The following is a 20,879-nucleotide window of genomic DNA, read 5'->3' as shown; positions in this document are numbered from 1 at the left end:
GTGAAACAGTTTAGTATTAATCTGCCATGACTTACCTCGCCACCACATCAAACTCATCAATCTTCTGGCCCAGAGACCTGTTGGCGAGGATTCCTCCATTCCCGATGATGATGCATCTCTTACAACTCAAACTGCAACACAGCAAGTAAGCACCATTTGAATGAGGCGCGATTTCACTCAAGTCATTTACCACAAAACTCTCCCCACATCTCACTAAAGTAAGATTTCACTGGAGGACTGTATTTTTTACTTTGACTCTCACCCTCAAAACAAAGCACAACACATCTAAACAAGATTGTGTGTGTGTGTGTGTGTGTGTAAATATTCCTACTGTATCATTCATTTAGATTTTGTCCAAAATAGTGTGATAATATTGAACTGTGAACCCAGTATTATGTACCAAACCTTTAGCTGAATGTACTATTGCATTTCTATTAGTTATTAAAGTATACATGCACTCACGCCCAATATGTATGCAAAAACGTGTACAACCCATATACTGTATATACATGAGGGGCTAGAAGACAAACAGCTACCTGACATTTGTTATTAAATATTCCAAAAACACAGATGATTACATGCTCTAAATGCTTCCATTCTGCAAACAAAGTTAAAAATAGTCACGTTACAAAATACATTCCACCCACATAGCAGCAATCAATCTGCAAAAGCAGGTGACTCTAGTGGTCCCATTTCAGAAGGAAAACCCCCATATAATTTTACATACGCAATAACAATGTGCACAAACCTATGTATCTGTCTTATATACTGCCACATGCATAAGCTGGTGTCTTCATTTCTTTCCATCCCTGCTGCCATGACACCAGAAGTGTGAAAGTGAACAGAGGGAAATGTGTCACACTTTGGTTAATATCGTGGCCATATGATATCGTATTGGCGCTCTCAGGATTCAGATTCACTTCAGCATGTGGCCTCTGTTTAGTCTGGACTGCTTAATTCTGGGTGGAAAAATAAACACATTCCTAATTGTCTTAGCTAGCTGATGAAATAAGGTCAGCGCACAGTGTCTGTGGAACCGATGAGGCCCATATAAAGACAAAAAGCTCAACCGAAAGTGGAATCGAAAAACGCTAGGGTTATTGCATGAGCTGATCTGGGATCCGTTGATTAATATTGTGATTGCGAGGCAGCGGGCTGAATTACTTAAGACTTATCACATTAGCATGGAAAGCCTGCTGAGTATTCCCAGGATGTTCCTCATCCACTGATGTTCAACAGATGAAGGATTTCTCTCTCTTCCTCTTGTGCTCTCTCACTCTCTAAGGCTTTAACTGGCATACTGCAAATGCTTCTGATGCTTTATAGTAAACTCGCTTATTTTGTCTGCGATTCTATTCGTTTATTTTCAAATCTCAGGATTAATCTAGTTAAATAAAGCAGCATTAGGCAAGATGTTTATGTAAAAATACACCCATCTTATCAGTCAGTAAATCACAAAGTGTGGCTGCAACAGAGAAGAGCGTCCCATCCTCGCTAATTAAGATGCTGTAGATTTGCCCTTTTGGCCCAAATTAAGTTCTGGTGTTGGTATGACTCTCCATCCAAATTATATTATTTACACTTTGTAATGACATTTTTAAATTATTGATTACATTTTGGCAAGCCAATGCCTTCGCTAGAAAAATTTGTGGCTCAGAAATAAACATAATTTTGCACAGTCAGACTTTGTTGTCACTGAACTATAATTTATTACATCGTATCGTGTTTGTATTGAATCGTGAACCCCATAGTGCGTATCGAATCCTATCGGGAGATACGCATGTTGTCCCATCCCTAGTTATTTCCCATTGTCCCTTGGGGCTGCCAAAGAGTACAGTTGCCTAGTGAAGCTTAAATAAAGAGCTACAATAGAAATAAAAGAATGAAATAAAAGAAAGGGCCGGTGTGACGTGGATCAGAACCTGAAAGGACGACTGCCATCAACTTACTTGTCCAGTTCTTCCCGCAGGCCGTAGCTGCTTGTAGCTGACAGGAGAATATCTATGATCTTCTCTGCGGATACAAGAGAAGGGAGAGACAGAGAGAGAGACAAAAAAAACAAGTGAGGTGAAGATGAAAGACAAAGACAGCTTCCTTCCACATTCCAACCAGCAGCATCACCTCGGTGGTAGATGAGGGTGGCGTAACAGAAGTGGACTGTGCTTGTGATAAATGAGGTAGGGCCTGGAGCCAGTGGCTGGGTGGGCTGACACTTCTTCATGTTACAGTGTTATACAACCATTTAAGATGGGTGGCCAGGGAAGGTAAGAGCTCATATATACTCCTCTACCTCCTGGGAGGGATAGATGTATACAGCGGAGGACATTGGCAGGAGGTGGGGTATGAAGAAATACCCAGCGAAGGGAACAGCGGTTTTAAACAACATATTCTCTGCCTGATGTGAGCCATTTGAGAAAGAGGTTACATCACAACTTTGGAATAAAAGCCTTCTCGACTCTTTAGGCTTTGATCTGGGTGTTAAAGGTCCCATATTCTCCACTTTCCAGTGTTTTATTTTCTGTCTTGAGGTCCATTCAAAGCTGTGTGTGTGGTGTCATGTACCAAAAACACTCGTACGTTCATTTTCCAGCATCTCTCTGAGCCTTACTAAGAACAGGCTGTTTGTGTCGCTGTGTCTTTAAGGCTCATTAATATTAACGACCCTCTAACCCGGCAGCTACAGGTAGGGAAAACTCTCCAGTTAATAAACAATGACAACCGCTCAACCGCTTTGAAAAAAATACTTTGTTAGTCTATTATTTCTTACAAAAATGATAATGAGCAAACCTTTGAGATGCCACAAAGTTACGGAAGTCCAAACGGCTCGTTTAGAGGATTGCTTTTCTAATATGGATTGTGTGGATTTAGTTGGCAACCGTGTGTTTTGATACTTTCACCATGTTTAGATAGACCATCCAACTTCTTTATAATCAAAGAGGCAAGGGGAGTCCTGTTTTACACCATATGGGACCTTTAAGTAGAAAGCCAGAACTAGGCTTATGACTCAAACACCAAAAGTTTGCCCTGTCCATAATTACTGCAATACTTTACTGTCCAATAATTACTTAATTGTCCATAATAGTCCTTCTCCTCCAAGTGAACGCACTAGTTGATTCAACTGTTAGGAATGGAAAGGCTAGGCGTGCAGCTCTTGAAAATGGTCAGAACATCAAAGTGATAATCTGTGAGATCCATGCATTTTTTATGTTCTCCATCTTTGTTACTCAGCACTCACTGCTGTGGTGTTTCTGCACCGCTCTTCCCAGAGATCACCTGTCAATCAAACAGTGTGTCCAGCACTGTGACGTCTTTTTACTTTGATTTTCTGTTGATGCAGTTTGAGTTTCTGTAGGTGTCGCTCTCTTCTTTGTCTGTTCAACCATGGTGGCTATCACTGCTCATGCTAACTACCCAGTTCTTCTTCTACTTATTCCCCACAAACCGGAAACATACATTCCAATCAATTACTGGAATTCAAATATCTTATCAGTACTGAGGGAGGTGTTGCCTAAACAACCTGCCTTGGAAGAGTAGTGGCCTGAAATATAGACTGTTGGAGTTATTTTTGAAAAGGGAATGAACATTGTGATGCATCTTTCTAAGGCTTCTTTTGAGCGCTGCTTAAAGTCAGAGAATCTGTGCTCTTGTCCATGCTGAAAGAAAAAAAAAAGGCTGATATTTTGATATCCTCAACAACTCAACAACTGTGGGATTCAAGAAACTCAAGAACGTAACTATTTCTTGCTTTGACAGAATAATGTTCATGTTCTCAAACGTAGACTTAACTACTTTAACACAGAACACTGGTTAAACAGATCTCACTCGAGGAATGAGATTAATCTGTGATCTTGTCAACGGAGAAAGGAAAAACAACCAGAGAAAGATGAGGGCCTTATAGCTGATGGTTGATATCCTGTTCCCTTCAAGAATGTTCTACATAAAGCCAGCAGATCCACTCCTCAATCTGAACACACACACATCCTCACCATTTAGCTCTCACACCTGAGTGCCTGAAGTTCAGCTTTAACATTTTTAATACTATTTTATATCAAATAGTCTTTTTAGGATTATGTATGAATTTACTCTCCTTTAGTTTAGCTTGCCTCAGTGTTCCCCTCCCTGTTTGAAGTTTGAGTTTCTGTAGGTGGCGCTCTTTTCTTTGTCTGTTCAGCCATGGTGGCTATCACTGCTCATGCTAACTACCCAGTTCTTCTTCTATTCATTTTAAACCGGAAAACATAAAACACATCACTTCCTGTGTAGCAGAGGATTTTTCCCAGAAAGACCTACCAGACACCGGGTGTTTAGGACGGTAGTTTCATGAACTGGCTTTAGGTTGAATCATTGTTGTGAAAATTAATATCACCAATAAGAACTTAAATGTGCTGCCAACCCAACTATATGCAGTATATAGGTACAATATATTACTATAGGCAGCTTCAGTCTCAAAATATCAGCATTGGTAGTAACCTTCAACAACCCCTATCAGTTGAACCCTTATAAGTAGTATGCAGTAGATAGGACACAAACAAATCAGCCTTGACTTCAATAATAGATGTAAAAAAGGAGTTTTTTGTTATTCCTTGCGATATATGTGAAAAATATGTGAGCAGTGTCAAAACTAAACAGCAGCTGAGTTAAAATTACAATTAAGACTATGATAAGCGACATTATCAGCCCCCACCACTCCATGACTTCCACTATTCATTTGTATGTGAAAATAATAATAATGAAGTTAAAATATCTTAGACATGACAAAGAGCAAGTAAGAGAGAGATAATAGCACACATCCCAAGTTTGTTGGAATGGAGATGCGCTGACATTGGGCTCATTTGTACGACCTCCAAATGTTAGCAAATATAATAAAGTCAATCCATACCTTGTGATTTTATTCCAAAGGGGGGCAAATAATCACCGATCTTGGAGAATCGTTTAAAATTTGGATCAAGGAACATTGGCGCTGGTTTGGTGAACCTGGTGATATAAAAGAAAACACAAGTTACAACAAGCAAGTGTCCATCAATAAAAATCTGTCCACCGCCCGCACAGCCCTGATGTGAACACTGCAGATGCACTGATTAATGGCAAAATGCTTTAGAGGATTAGGAGCATTGTGTCTCCAGCTAATCCACAGGCTGTCTGAGTTTACCTGCACCACCACAGGCTCAGAGACAGGTATAAGATGGGGGGGGGGGGGGGGGGGGGGTAGCTGGGGAATTAGCAGCTAGGACGTGATCAGATAGGACGCTTTTTCTCTCCTGCTCAAATGTAAAGCGTGGCTGTGAGTCTCGGCAGTGATGTAAGGAGCAAGAACTCAAAGGGTGCAAGGAGTGTTGCAGTTTTGTAATAACTTATAAGTATTAGCTAGCTAACCTGAAGTGCCAAAGGGGATAACGTCCTTGAAACTAAAGATGGACGAGAGAGAGTTAGTGATTGCTCTGCTTGCTAGATAAGGAAGAGGAGCCCATTCTGAAATGGAGGATGTGGGTACATGATGTCCTCCTAGACAGAGCAGAGCACCAAGAGTTTTATCATCTGGCCCAAGAGTTCTGCCTAGATAGAGCCCGTTTCAAGGGCTATTTTTACACTGACGTAATGTACTAGTTGGGACATGTTCAACTTGGAGCCCAGGTCAACCCCAAAATGCACTAGCCCATATTCATAAAACCCACCGGCAGGGATAACGATGTGGTAGCGGGTGAGACTGTGGTGGGAGGCTGTTTCCCTATTCATTAACAGGGTTTACCACTTGCACTGTTTTGGCACCACCGCCCGCTTCTGATCATTTGCATGTTTCGTAAGCGATTCATAAAAGCTCACTGCTGCGCAAAAAACAAGGTATATGAACAATGGTAGTGTCAGTATTGAGCTTTTTGGTGAATAAATACAAAGGACTGAAATTCAAAAAGTCAAGGCATCCTAGAGTCCAAGTTACCTCTGAATCCCCCAGCCCCCACAATCCAGTACCATGAGGTGCTGTGTAAAACTAGGGTCATTTTTTCAGAGCAAACATCCATGGTGCATCCATACCACCTATAATTGATGTGTGTGTGTGTGTGTGTGTGTGTGTGTGTGTGTGTGTGTGTGTGTGTGTGTGTGTGTGTGTGTGTGTGTATGTGTAGGAAAGAGGAACAGAATGACAAAGGGAGTCTTGTAATATACAAAGCAGATCAGATTCAGATTTGCAGCCCAAAGTGAACTGAACTTAAAGAACATGACAATAGTTGCTCTTCAACACACAGAATCTCAATAGGGATTAATGTAAACAATATGAACAGGAGCGGTGCAGTTAACATGCTAGGTAGGGCCCAAGTTCTCACTGTATTGGTGTGTGGTGAACACACTGGTTGCAGTTTCACCTCAGTCTGTTTAGTATTTAGGCTCTGATGAAGACTTGGTATAATATATGTAATTTGATTAAAGCTGCAATATGCAACATTCTTCCTTTAATTTACCAATAAATAAATAGGATACATTACACATCATCAGTCCCTGTCTGTGTGTGACATGTGTGTTCATGCCTAAATCCCCCTGCTTAACCCCCGCTTGCCTGGCAGGTTCAATTGGCCAAAATGTCTCACCAGCCTGACACAATTTATTCTACATGAGCACAGTTCAAGCTGGCTGGTTACCACCTGCACTAACTTTATAATGAAGATGTGTTCAACTTTGCATGTAAAACAAAAATTACAGTTAACTATATTTTGTTAGTTTGGAGCATTAAGCATGTTATGCTCTATTTAATGTTCACATCTGTCTCCACTTTAAGGCATTAGGCCTTTAGATGTGCAGCCACAAAGTCAAACTCCTCATTTAGGCACCATTCTTTTGAAAATTGTGGTGCTTTTTTCATCAGGATCCAGGATGATGAAGAGTAGGTAATGTTCACACTGGGAGTAGAAATCACACATTTTGCCAGTATACCATTCAGTGGCCTCAGATGTCCAATGACCACAGCCAAATCCAAGTCATCCCAGTCATTTTCATCAAATTTCATTTTCAAAAAATGAAACAGAGAAATTCAAAACAGGAATTTTAAGAAATAAAAACAAGATTAGATTTCATAGGGCACTTGATACCCTGCCAAAGGCATTGGGAGATCAAACTGACTTTGCTGGAATACTGGAGATTGACCTGAAACCAAATTAAAACATTCTTTTCCCAGAGACTGACAAGACCAACCGCACTTATAATTACATTGGTATTTACATGCTTCAAAACACTAGAAGCATAAAAAGTCCTCCTTAGGGGAATACTACTCAAAATCAATCCTAAAATGCAATGAAATATTTGCCAAAACAAATGAATGGTAATTACTTTCAAAAGTTGTACAAAAAATAAACTAGACTTGGAACTTTGACATGTAGAATTTTGAGAAATGAGACAGAAACAGTGACATTTCTGCAAACCCAGTCTAGAATTTGCTGCGGAAAAAAACAAAGAAACATCACAGACTAAAGGGAAACTGTTGCTGTAACCCAAACAGCCCCTCCAGCCTTGGCAGATTATTGTTTCTTTTCATTTGTAATATCACATAATGAACTGCAAATTAGCTCTGATTTGGCAAAACAAAACTGCTGCTAATCAGAGAATGTTGGAACGTCTACAAAACAGTTAAGGGAAAAATCCACCCTAAAACACTTTAACACTGTTAAAAAAACAGTTATTGGCATTTTTGTTTTCCAATTCCCGCAGATAACTGGCTAAGCATAGACAGTGTGACGTCAGGTCGAGATATTTCCAGCGCAGCTACAATGGAGTTTGATATCAGAAAATTTTCCAGCGATCTAAACCATCAACGGTAAACATCAGGTTTTGGTGTCAGTTCCTCAGAATCAAAGAGCAAGGGCTTCTTTCTAGAGCCGCCATTTTGCACCAAGAGACGTTCAACAATCATACAGGGAGAAATCCATTGTAGAAGAGGAAGACAGACCAACTTCTCCACAGACAGAAGCCTCAATAGACCAGAATGCAATGCAGCCACATGTTTTTGAGTAAGGGGCACGGACGCGATCAAAGACACAAGTGTTCACAAACTAGTTGACTAGCTAGCTAACAGGTGAAGCCCCTACGCCCACCTATGACTGAAAGCAACAAGTTTACGCTCTTTCTCTGGGAGTTGTCGAAAAGCATTCTGAGAAACGTAGGAAATCACCGGCTGGGGTAGAAGTAAACAAGGTAGGTTGAGGGAAAGTGGGCACACCCAAAAAGTTAATTACAACACTCCAGACGAGCATCTCACCTGAATCACCTGCTGTGAGTCTGCAGAGAAAGAGAACAAGGTTGGCAAAGACAGTGGAATAAATGGGTCAGGCTGGCATTCATCTCAGGATGCTCTGAACATTTTAACCCCTCCCTTCTCCTGAGGAAAATCCTCCTGTGTTATTTTAACAGGTTCAGATCTGGACTCTCCGCTAGCTCACTTCATTAATAAGGCTCTCTGAAAGCCCCGGTGGATTGGAGCGTTGCGTGTCTCCGGTGCTAAACGAGACCGGATAAATGGACTGGGCCGTGGCTTTCTCACGCACTGGGAAAACGGCAGAGCAGAACGGGACAAAAAAAGATCTGTGCACCACATGGGCCCGTTCAGACCGGTGCATCTTATGACTCATTTTTTTAGAGAGCGCTAAAAAAGATTCGCAGGTGAAGGGCTTTCATGGTGTGGGGGCCTCTTTGGTGTTCAATAATGCAGAGGCAGAAATGGGATCTTTCATCTCTCATGCCACTTTGAACTCAGAGAGATTTCCACAAGACAGGACTGTCCACTGAGCATTACTTGAACTTGGCTGGGTAAGAAAACACAGTAACTGGTTTGTGGACTAAGGCCATTTAAATACTATTTTCCCCCTACCAGTGAAGACCCTGGCCACTCTGCCACAGCTCTGATAATCCCTAAACTACCTAAAATACCTAAAAAATTACTTCTGAACTTACCATTGACACCAACAATGGATGCAGCCAGTTAGCCACTACCATTCATGGTTAGCCAGTGTTGTTACCAACTTTACCAACAATGTTGGTCGTTTTTGACAAAAATATTGCAAACCAACAATATGTTGGTTAAGGTTATTTGGTTGGTGCAGGGTCAGCCGATACCATATCAGATGATACCACTTTGCAGAAAGCCAGCGTAATTAGGAGTCTGTTTGATACATTTTTGCCTTGATTTGGCCACCAGGGACTAAGTTTGAGAGCAGACAAAGACCAAAAACAGTATCTAACTGATGCATACAAATGTTACTGTCTCAAAAAGTTAGCGGGCAGTGTGGTGACCCTTACTGATTTATACACCAAAGACAAATTTTATTGCCAGTTGATGCTTGGTAATTGGTCATTTCAGACACCAAGTAATACATTTTCATTGTCTTTACATGTCTCCAGCAGCAGGCGAAATTTTCAAGCACTGCTGAATGCATGTGAAAGGGAGGGGGGGGGGCACTGTTACTCACACAGAGAGGGGTACCATGACCCTCTAGCCATCAAACTAGCTGGGTGTGAGTCACTCTGCCATCCTATTGACCAATGGTCTGGGGTCAGGTCACCTATGACTTCATGGCTGCCACTCTTTAGATGAAGCGCAACCCACGGAGCACCAGCGGTCGCTCAACACACAAGGAAACCACTTTCTGAGCAAGGGGGGTTTCCTGGACTGAGGAGGAGAATCATTCCCACCAGAGTGAGAGTCCTGTGTAAGATTCTAGATGAACTGATAATCTGTGGCTTCATTGTGCTAATGGGGAGAAACTACAATGGCATGTACAGAGGCACTCGGGATTAGACATCACAGTTGAATGGAGGGCTGAGAGGGAAAGCTGCGGTCACACATGGGATGGAAAATGATAGTGAGTCCGTTGTCAAAGCAACACCACAGTTGCAAATGCACAGAGTAGGAGCTACTTCTGTGAAATGTATGGAATGAAGATGAAAGCTACAATGAAAACGTCCTCATTGTTATTATCCGTGTGTGATATCACTTCAAACAACCTATCACCAAAAACGACACTGTTACTGTCAAAGGAATGTCAAATAGCAGGGTTAAAGGTGCTACCTGTGGCATTTTAACATCAACAAACCATTACCGCAATAATTTTGAGACATTAGTACAATTATTGTAAACAACCGAGACCACTGGGTCGGCAGCATCTACTGGCCTCCACACTGCATTTTACATTGTGTGCCACTGGGGTGGTTTTTTGAAGAAATCTGCTGGATTGCTTTACAGCACACAGGGACATTGCTTTACTCCATAAAGCAGGAAAGGGCGCTGTTCTTCCAGTACAAATGGAGCTGAAGCTTTCAGAGTTTCTGGCAGGTGGTGGAAGGCGGAAAAATCACTTCTAACATATTTAGCCTTATTTATTAGTAATGTGACTGCACAAATGGGTAGTGTTAGCACGATAAGTGAAATTTCAGTACTACTTCAATAAGGACTGAATTCAATATTGAATGCTATAGACATTCAATACTTTCACCAAATGTGTTCTGCAAGTGGAAATTCAAGTTCACGTTCAAGTTAATTTATTTCTCTAGCCCTTCATCACAAGCATGTCTCAAAGGACTTTACAAAGTATGAGCCTAACTAAATCTAACTGATCAACAATCAATCGTAGAACAGAATAATGTAAGACAAACACAAGGAAGCAGAACAAAGCACAATACACACAATAGAACATTTTAGCAAACCTACTCATTCTACATAGCCTAGTCTACCTGGTACCACCAACCTTAGACCCTCGAAGCATACAAGGAAAAACTTCCAAGAAAACCTTATTAGGACAAAAAATGGAAGAAACCTTGGGCGGGCCAAGGCGAAGAGGGAGGGGGTTGAAATTCCATTTTAATGTCTCCTCTACAGGGTGTAAATGTGTGGATTGGAAAAGTTAAAAGAAGAAGAAGGATTAGAGAAGACAGAGTGTCAGTCTGGGTCTTGACAGTGGATTGGAGCAGTCTGAGTCAAACAGCTGAAAGCATTCAACAGTTCACCACATCTTCATCTGAATCCCAGTCCACTTAAATTGGTTGACAAAGCTGGTGCCAGATGTCAAATATGGAACTTTTTGGTTTACAGAGCCAATAAAGACAGAAAACCATCAAAACACCAGTGCAAAAGTTGCAAAAAATCTGTCCCAGTGTGGTAATACATTGCTTAATGTGCTATCGTAGAGGTATCAAATGTTCAGTATTAACCTTAGCATTGGTATTTAATCAAATTTCTGGTATCATGACAACACTAGTCCATACTGTTTCTGTGACATCTACCCAATGCATGCTGGGATAAGCTCCAGTCCAAGTAGCAAGTAGTAGCGCTCTCTTCGCAATAGAGAAAAGTGGTGATGATTTTGAGTAACACTAGCACTAACAATACCGCTGACATGAGATAGAGGTTATCAATCGTCTCAACCATTGTTGGTTTTGTTTACGGTAATTAAATAAAGGTATCACAATTACTCTGACAATGACATATTGACATTTAAAAATGCTACAAGTACCTTCAAAATTCGCTGCAAAAGAAAAGGAGTAACATATGTATTCTTACTTTGGATAAATCGCGGTCATCTTGGCAGCGGCGAAGCCAGGCTTACAAGCACCCTTACTGAGATTGCCATACTTGTACATCAGCTCCAAAGGCCTGTGGTGCGAAGAGAAATGAGGTCATGCAATGAACAATGTTTTCAAACTCCTTAGTGGAGGAATTGTTGGTATGACGCATGGAATTTGTCTCAAATCATCCAGATGACCAGATGATCACAAGGGTCTTCGGTTTGTTCAATTGTATTGCAGTGTATGATTTCATGTCATACATATGAGACATGAAGATATCTTTCCAGGAGTTATGTTTAATGGTGGTTTTATCTTACTATTCAGCAGTCGGATACTGTAAGCCTAAAAAACAAAGCAAGACGTAGAAGGCCTCCTGGTAAAGAAAAGTAAATTGCCAATCAAAATATCAAGCTGTCACTTTAGCACATGAACAACATATAGAATGGTTCCAAAATGTAACAGTAAGTGAGAGGTGTAATATATAGAGGGAATACTTACAGATTAGCATCCAGCTTCAGAAGGAATCCTTGTTTGTCATACACTAGATAAAGAGAAAGAGAGAGGAGATAAACATGCCTTGACAATGAAAATTTAAATGTGTTATTTTAATTCATGAGGCACTTATCACAAAGTAGGGAACAAGTTTCTGTATTGGCACATCAGTTAACTGAAAGCCTTAACATTCTTAGCTAGCATCCAAGGGTCGAAGTAAAGAATTACATTTACTCTCGTTACTGTAATCGAGTAGCTTTTTTTGTGTACTTTTTTGAAGTCAGTGATTTTGCTATTGCTTGATTATGTTTTGTCTTAACTATCACACTTTGCTACATTTTAAATTGATTCAATTACAGAGTGCAACTCTTTGTAAGCATCACATCGGAAATTGAGTAATTTCAGAGTAATGTGCAAGCATGTGGAGGAAACATTAAGTAACTGTAACATTGAAAGCTCAAATTCATCCATGATTATCTTAGTTAACGTCCGTCCAGCTGCAGTATTATTGTTTTGTGTTTGCCTGGTTGTTGTACGGATCGTAGCAAAAGAACATCAACGGAGTAAGTTAGAATGGACTGATGATAGTGAAAGTATTAAGTTGCAGTGTATGAAACTTTTGGCATGAGCAGAGAAGTCATTTCATGCTTGGACATGTCTAGGACAAATGGATGATCCATGAGGCCCGTTTGAGGCAAAATGAGGAAAGAAATGATAGTGCCACCTTGTCGTGAAAGTTTGCACACAGGCATAAAGAGTAGCTGTCTCACTACTGACCAGACTTGATCATCATCAAGACATTTTGCTTTTTGATGCGATAGAGTTTCTTATGTTTTTGTGGCCACACCTACAACATTGATTGGCTTGTGGCGACTTAAGGGGTTGGACTACAATTCTTTTGATAATTTTTCATCAGGGCACTGACAACTTTGGTGTAAACGACCTATAGGATGAGTTTGCTTTAGGAGGTTTTGTAAAAATGTCGAAAAAGCTTAAAAATTTAGTACATTAGTACTTAGAATAATAGAGTAAATTTTGTTTTCATCTGAATGTAAGGAATATGAGGAAAGAATAATTATAATGCTAGGATAAACGGTTCAAGAGTTACAGATGGATATGTGAAAACATTGCACTGTAGCGCCACAATCTGACCAACATGGGTGACAATGAGGGTGTGAGTGGATCACCATAGAAATAGACCTCCCAAGTGTGGTTGCTCTAGGACATACTGTTTCTGAGCTGCAAACACTTTAACAGGAAAAGCACTTTTAGCGGAAAGCACTTTGTGCTTGGACCCTTAAAAATAACAGACTTAGAAATAACAGAAGATTCAAATGTTATGGTGTCATTTCACAAAATATAGCTTCTAGCAATAGAATTAATGTGCATGGTCTGAAGAGGAGACAACCACTCCATGACTTTGACTGATTGTAGATCTAGTACCATAGCCTTTCGTGGAAGAAAAAAAGCATGCAAATCATTGCACAAGGAAGTCGCTGTGATTCATTTGCGCTACAAGCAATGGGATATGATTTGATTTTGCGGAATTTTCCAGAACGTGATGTTTAACACATCAGCATGAGGCAAAATTATTTCCATGGTATGCCATGGATAAAGGATTTCCACCCACAATGTCTGTCTGCAATCACCATGATCGACACGCAAGAGGTCACAGTATTTGTCATCTAAGCTATCAATTTCTATTTCCTCTCTGTCCTTTACTTATCGCCTTGTAACATGATTTCATAGAAATGTAACACACATAGCAGTGAGCTGATCAGGCAAGCCAAAGATTTGTTCAGGTGGTGTGTGACAGCAAAATAGAGGCTAGCTGTTGGTCACTGTGTCCTTAATCCTGAACTATGACATTAGAAGTATATTTTGTGTAGGAGTATAGGCTGTGCTCTAACCCCTTCTTCAAGTCAACCTTATTTTTTCGATTAATCATTTAGTCTATAAAATGTCAAAAATAATGACAAATGTTGATCACAAGTTACCAGAGTCCAAAGTGTTCTTAGTTTGAGCAGCAGACAAAAACCCCCAAAGTATTCATTTTATAATGATATGAAACAGGGAAAAGCAAGCAAATTTTAGTATTTGTGAAGCTGTGACTAGCAAATTTGTGGTATTTTTACTACAAATTTTCTGTAGATATAGGATTATGCCATCATATGAAAACTTTAAAAAAGTTTATATGGTCCTTTATGTGCTGAGTAATTCCCATGACCCTAGAAGTAAAGAAAACCCTTCAAAGGTTATTTTCAAAACTGCATACAGTAGGTTTCAATAATAAATCAGCCTTGAAAATTTACTTTTATGGACAGTTTTTTTTTTTCCGACAGTAGCAGTATCCCTTACTGAAATCCCAAACACAAATCAATCTCATATCTCATTTCAAAATCCCTCCAATAGAAATAGAGTTTCTTTTTTTATTGGAGGCAGAGATTGGCAAGGCAAAGTAAAGAAAAAAAAAGGTTTAGCCTAGTCATTAATAGTTCTGGGAAAACCTCAATACAACTAATACAGCAGTGAACAATCTCTTATTACCACTTATCAAGCTCTTTCATGGTTCTATCTTCCCATTGAAGCAAACCTTTTGCTGTAGAAGAACTGAAGTAAAAAAAAGAAGAAGAGAAAGCAGCTCGGCCACTTCAACAACACAGTACAGATAAGCCAGTGGGGCGCGCACTGTAAGCGGAGCTGACACTATCTCTGGGAGAACAGCGTGTGTTGTTGGGTGAGGAGCTGTAGCCAGATCCTGGACGGCTGATGGAAAAGCTGGCTGTAAAGGCAGTGTGGATGGAGGGCAGAAAAGCACTGTTTATCACTGGCTATTGTGGGAAGCATGTCCTCACAGCGGATGAAGCAGGGCCCACCTATCTCTCTCAACTTACAACTTAGCAGTTTGGCATCCGTGGTTGTCTGTCTTCCTGAGGCACACTTTGGGGAAAAAGCTTCTGTATTGGTATTATTCATTTAACCAAAACCTTGCATGTTAAGCATTGATACCATTCCTCGTTAAAACCAATGAGTAGTGCTGGTTAGTAGTACTAGCTACTTTTTCAAACCATGGGGAAAAATGTAAATGCGTTGACTCCCAAAGCATTTGGCAACATATTCATGTCTGCAGGTCCTGAAAGAATCTTGAAATATCCTGAATTTGATTAGCAATATTCAAGGCCTCAAAAGACTATTAAACAAACTATTCAATTCAGTTTTAGTTGCAGTTCTTGGTGTGCTGTTTTTCTAGTAAGAAATCAGCTCAGTCATGCAGACTGGGATACTACAGCACAAAAGGGGCACTACCAAAAACCCATTTTCAACTAGGGGAAAACCTGTAATGTTAACACGCATTTCTAGGTAGTTGAAAGCCAAATGTGGAGACTTTTTCTCCTTAATGTGCCTGAGAAAAAAAACCAACACCAACCCAATCCAACTTAACCCAACAGGTGCTAAGTAAATCAACAGAGCCAATAGTCCTGGTCTTACAAAGATATCATACCTCCAATGTAATAATGTTGTATTGATTTTCTCAAAGGTAGCCAAATAACAAGGTTGAGGTTATATACAAATATATACATATCAGTAATTCTGTGACGTAAAATAAAACTATAAGGTTTTAAACCACCCAGCATGGCTTCCTGATTCGAATGTGGAGAGATCAGAGGACTCTGCCTATACCTGATCTCGCTATTCGTCCCACGGAGAATATGCTATCCACTTCTGTGTCTGCAACACAAAAGTGTAAGTTAATGGCTATATGTAGTTTAGTCATCTATTTTTCTTCACCAGACACTTCCCACATTATGCGAGAGATGTTTTTTTGTTTTTTTTTACATTTTGTCCTTAAGCTAACTCACCCCAAAAATAGCTGACTAGATAGCTTGCTGCTAGGAGTATTTTGGTTTTGAAAAAAATTTGCACAATGCTAGAAAGCTATTTTTGGGGTTATGTCCCCAAAATATGACAAATGCCCTGAGAAAAAAAAGACAAAAATTAAAAATGTCAAGGTTAAAGCTACATGTGACAACTTGGTACATCAACGGCTATTCTGGTCAGAATTCACAACTGCACCCTGTCCATTTTACTGCCTTCACACTTTTAATGACGTCAGACAACAAACAAGCGTGTGCTTATTGATCACGTAAACACTCATGACACTGCAGGGTGCTTGGGATAAAAACTGTCCTTACACATAAACACTCACAATACTGTAAGATGCTTGTGATAAAACGCTGTGTCTGTCGTCGTAGAACACTACTCACAAAAGCTAATGGGCTAATATATAGCTATGATGCTAATGCGGCCGCGGTAGTTAGCATTAGCGTCTACCAACACAGTACCTGGATGTTACATAAAACCCATCACGTGCGATACTACTATTTCCAGCCAGTGTACTATAAAAGTGATTTTTACCACAAAAAAGTAATCACATAATCAGTAATCACATGATTTATCGTTCCATTTATGCGTTCCATTTAGAGTCTGAAGTCAGATATTCCCTGCTGGTAGGTTGCGATTACAACCTCCATGCACACTAGTGGTCCAGCTTCAAAAAACCAGGGGAGAAACATCAACACCCGCAAGATTTTCTTTGCCCAACTTACTGTTATGTCAATGATATTTGACGTTAGCTAGCTCCTTAGCACTGAATGTTAGCAACTGTGTGTGCAACTTTAGCCTACATTTCAAATTTATATGTTCAACAACCATAACAGGTGTTTTGATACATTTAAGGTCATGTGATGCTGAGCGTACTTTGAAGTTAAACATAATGCTGTGTAGCATTTACAATATATGCCGCCATATTGAACACATTGCACTTTGCAAGCTAAAGTAACAACCTAAAATGAATATTAACTAATTGCAGCTACACAATAATGACTGTAACACAGAGGATTTTTCACAATGAGAGCAGACAGAATGAGGAAGGAAACAAGTTAGTCAAGTCTACATATCTGATGATTAACTGCCTTTATAGGTTCCAAGAAATTCAGGAGTCAGTAATAGTCTATAAAGGTTAATAATACATTAGTGTCATTGCCTTTCAAACTTTGGGAAGGGAGAAAGGGAAATCGGCTTTCTATCAGGAATGAGAATTTAAATTAATTTCAACATCTGTACAAACCAGGCAATAGATGATGACTTCTGATGATGAATTATTCCCCTAGTAAGTTTAGTAAATATGTAATATGTGAATTGCAAATGTTTAATTATATTGTTGGGATTGTAGTGCTTTATGCTGGCAACTCAACAAGTAAAAAAAAATTCACGTCCGACCGTCCAGTATTTACACAGTACTGAAATAGTCTTACAAGGATTTTTTGCATTATTATTCTCACCTCCATAATGCATGAAACAACGCTACAGTAGAGCTAAAAGAAACAACTGATAACATAAAGAAAAGCCCAAACTGTCTTGCTAATAGACAGCTGTACAGAAAATGCTAAAAGCTTCAGATGGTTTCTGTGGGCAGTCAAAGGAATAGACTACCTTAACATTTTCAATTTCAGTCTGCTATTTTCCATCACCAGACACTTGTCACATTGTGTGAGAACAGATTTTATAAATACGCTACAATAGATAAAAAACATTTCAAAGCACATTAAGGAATAGGCCGCACCGCCATGGCACCATGGTTGGGATACATGAGCCACAAAATCTAAACAGGCAGTGCGAGTTGTGCTTACAAGGTTGGTTTGAGAAGATTAAACTACAGCTGAATTGTCTGGCAAAATTCTCTTTTCTGCCTGCCAAAAGTTTACAGACTCAGGAAAAGCTTAAGTGCACTAATCAACAAGCATTTACTTGGTTTTTACATAACAGGCTATTTTCAAATCAGCCTGGACTCATGCTAGCAGAGGCTCAGCCATTCTCCAGCCTCAGCCCCTCCACCCCTTTTATGAACTTTGAGTGAAGTCTTCATCCCCAGCAAGCAGTGAACAAACATTGCTCCCAAATTGCTAGCAAATGCTGATATGCCTGAGGTAAAAAAGTAATTTTCTGCTCTGAAATATGTGTATTTTCACAGAACCTGACTTGCAGCTGACAGATTGAAAGGAAAAAAGGAAAGTAGTAGTGTGTATAGTTGGGCTATTGTTTGTTTTACCCAGGAGAAGCTTGTTCATACCATCTGTGCATCTCATCATGACATCTTTATCAGTGCTAGTAAGGATGCACCAATACTGAAATGCAACGGATACTGAACAAGTAGAATGCTAAATTAGGCTATTGGGATTAGACAATTTCCCAAATACCTATAGAGCTATATTTCCCCCAAAACAAATCGAACATAGACCCAAGATTGTGAAATGTTCAATTGTAAAAAAGTGATTTGAACCAAAGTCAATTATGTAAATCTATAAATAGGACTGTAAACCATGTTTTGCAAATGAAATCCTTTATGTTACAACTAAGAATGACTATTTACTCCTTCATTTCTCATGTTGCATCTCAGTTTATAGGTTTACAGAACATTTTTTTATGTTTGTATCCTCACTCTTAAAAAAACGATTCATACGTAGACAGAGTTCTGATTCTAGACTGGAAGTAATAAATATTTTATGTGGTTTCAAAATATATAGATTATAGAACTGATATAGATTTGCAGAACTGAGTTTGGGTTTTCAAATCCCTTTTTTACACTTGAAGCATTTCACAATGTTGAGTTTCCATACAATTTGTTTTTAGGGGAAATATACCTCCATAAATACCCCATAGGAAGAGCTTTGTATAACTAAAAAAATCAGAAAATACATTAGCAACTTGATTATTTTTCACACAAAGAAGGATGATACCTCTCTCTAATGGAGAAATCAGGTTATATCTCAATCATTTTTTTCCAGTGAACCCAAAAGAATAGTGCAAGTTTCTTCGGGTCAAGAGGTTAGTTCTTGAAGTCTGTATTAAGCAGTGAAAAGGAGGGGTTACAGGGATTACAGTACAGTTAACAAAATCCTAAACACATTATTGTCCAGAGCAAATCTGTTCATTTAAAACAAAATTTTCACAATGAAGCTATAGTACCTTTTAAGCTTTGGCACCTTGTAATTACTGTCAGTTAGCGTAACCATACACAGATTTGTGCAGAATAAACCTAAACATTGTTTTGACATTCAAGAATGGTGATGCATCTGGATGATGAGGAAGGGATAAACTCAATAATGAATATTAATATCTCCTCAGCAGTTGATTTATTTAGAATAAAGGGATGATAGAGAAAAGAAGTGTTGTTTTCTCTTGGTTTTATGCAAGATCTTAAATTAAGACAACACATCTAACAATTATATTAACAAGGGGGGATAACCATACATCATCCCTGTCAAATTGCCCCATTTGTAAAAACGCTAACCACAGGACCTCAGTCACAGATAATACAAATGGATCTTGTACAGCCATGATATTGTCAAATATGTCAAAATGGTATAAAAGTAACAAACCACTGGCACAGGATCAATCATCAAAATGCACAGCAAATGAGAAAATCTTCTGTATCCAGGCTCAGTAACTGATCTGGAAAAATCCCAGGCAAGTGTTTCATTCCATGGTATACCATGTACACTGGTACTGGCCATTTCAACATCATAATCAAACCTGAACCTATTTTAACCCAGACCAGGGAAAGAGCCAGTGACTGAATCGGCTTTAAATCAATTAAATTAAACATGTGTTTTAATGATAAAAAATCTAAAAAGAGTACCAAAAGAAAAGTATGTTAGCAGTGACCTAAAACAATATGTAAAACATGAAGAATTTGGTTGCAATGGGTGTCAGTGAAATGACCAGCACTTGACTCCAGGCCTATTCCCAGTATCACCAGTATCAGTTTCAGCACCTCAAAAAATGGCTAAAATTCTCTCTTATTTGAACACTTTATTTGTATTTTTGTATTTCGTTATATAGTATATATGGAATACCTGTGAAAAAACTGTTGCCATGTCAATGTCCAATGTCTTTGTATTTTCATAGCAGTGGGGAGACATTGCTGCTGAATGCATGTAGAGTAAATGAAAAATCCTATCCATAAGTAAATGTATTAGCTCCCCCATCTGGTAAAAAAGTAAACTAGACAGACAGAAAAAATGTCCTCTCCTTACACAAGGACACATCAGACATCAGACAGGCTCGCTTTTGCTATCTCCTATTTTTATTCATTTTCATTTAGGTCAATATCCATTAAGAAATGACTCTTAAGACCTTAGACTATACTAACCTTGGGATTTCTATGTAATATAAATAAATATTTAAGATACTACCTCATTTGTACTGTGTAATCATGTTTGCAAGAGTTGATGGTTTTGTCCTCACATCAGTTAAAGTCATGAACTTTGTTTTATCTGAATTCAACATGAGCTTCAGTTGACATAACAGTGAATGTACAATGTCAAAGGTGGGTGGATTTTCTTGATCGCCTGACTGATTGTTGATCCACAGCATTAAACAACTGAATAGTCTGCTTAAGAATGAAAATCTGCCTTTGGGATTTGTAATCCAAGCTACCGACAAAGACTGAAAAAAGTAAACCCACAACTGAATATAACAAATATTATGACTTACTGAATATAATGAAAATATGACTTTGTTCGTGTCAATTACAGGCCATCGTAGGGGGAGGGGCCTGCACCAGAGACTTGTGCAAAAGTTCTATCAATGTTGTTGCAATTCCTACTGGTCACTGATAGAGTTTGATAAGGGTCACAGATTACTGGCCCTTTACCTTGGGAATACTTACGTGATTTGTGGCCCCAGCCTCGTAAGCTGAGCCTCCCTGAGGAGTAGTAGAGGAATCCAAGGGCCAGCATGGAACAAAGCCCCAGGAGGAGGTTGCGATTGGGCTTCATTCTCAT

The 20,879-nt window shown here is 39.3% G+C and overlaps 1 protein-coding gene across 3 annotated transcripts in view; it reads right to left on the bottom strand.

Moving 5' to 3' along the window:
• The window catches only part of LOC139657310 (CMP-N-acetylneuraminate-beta-1,4-galactoside alpha-2,3-sialyltransferase-like), a 35,765-nt gene extending 14,886 nt beyond the window's left edge, over positions 1–20,879 (bottom strand). The window contains exons 1-7 of one of the 3 annotated variants that reach the window (XM_071535099.1): positions 20,765–20,879; positions 15,715–15,762; positions 12,040–12,082; positions 11,537–11,629; positions 4,880–4,974; positions 1,950–2,013; positions 36–131 (exon numbers count right to left, since the gene is read on the bottom strand). In XM_071535099.1, the coding sequence (XP_071391200.1) occupies positions 36–131; positions 1,950–2,013; positions 4,880–4,974; positions 11,537–11,629; positions 12,040–12,082; positions 15,715–15,762; positions 20,765–20,879 (554 nt within the window). The remainder of the gene's footprint in view (positions 1–35; positions 132–1,949; positions 2,014–4,879; positions 4,975–11,536; positions 11,630–12,039; positions 12,083–15,714; positions 15,763–20,764) is intronic. The other 2 variants (XM_071535100.1, XM_071535101.1) reach the window with 2 other exon arrangements.

The sequence above is a fragment of the Centroberyx affinis genome, unplaced genomic scaffold (assembly GCF_046629955.1).
Source record: "Centroberyx affinis isolate AG114_WGS23_722 - 3 ecotype Tasmania unplaced genomic scaffold, CSIRO-AGI_Caff_v1 ptg002663l_1, whole genome shotgun sequence".
In the NCBI taxonomy this organism is placed as follows: domain Eukaryota; kingdom Metazoa; phylum Chordata; class Actinopteri; order Beryciformes; family Berycidae; genus Centroberyx; species Centroberyx affinis.
This window is presented reverse-complemented; position numbering and strand designations above follow the sequence as displayed.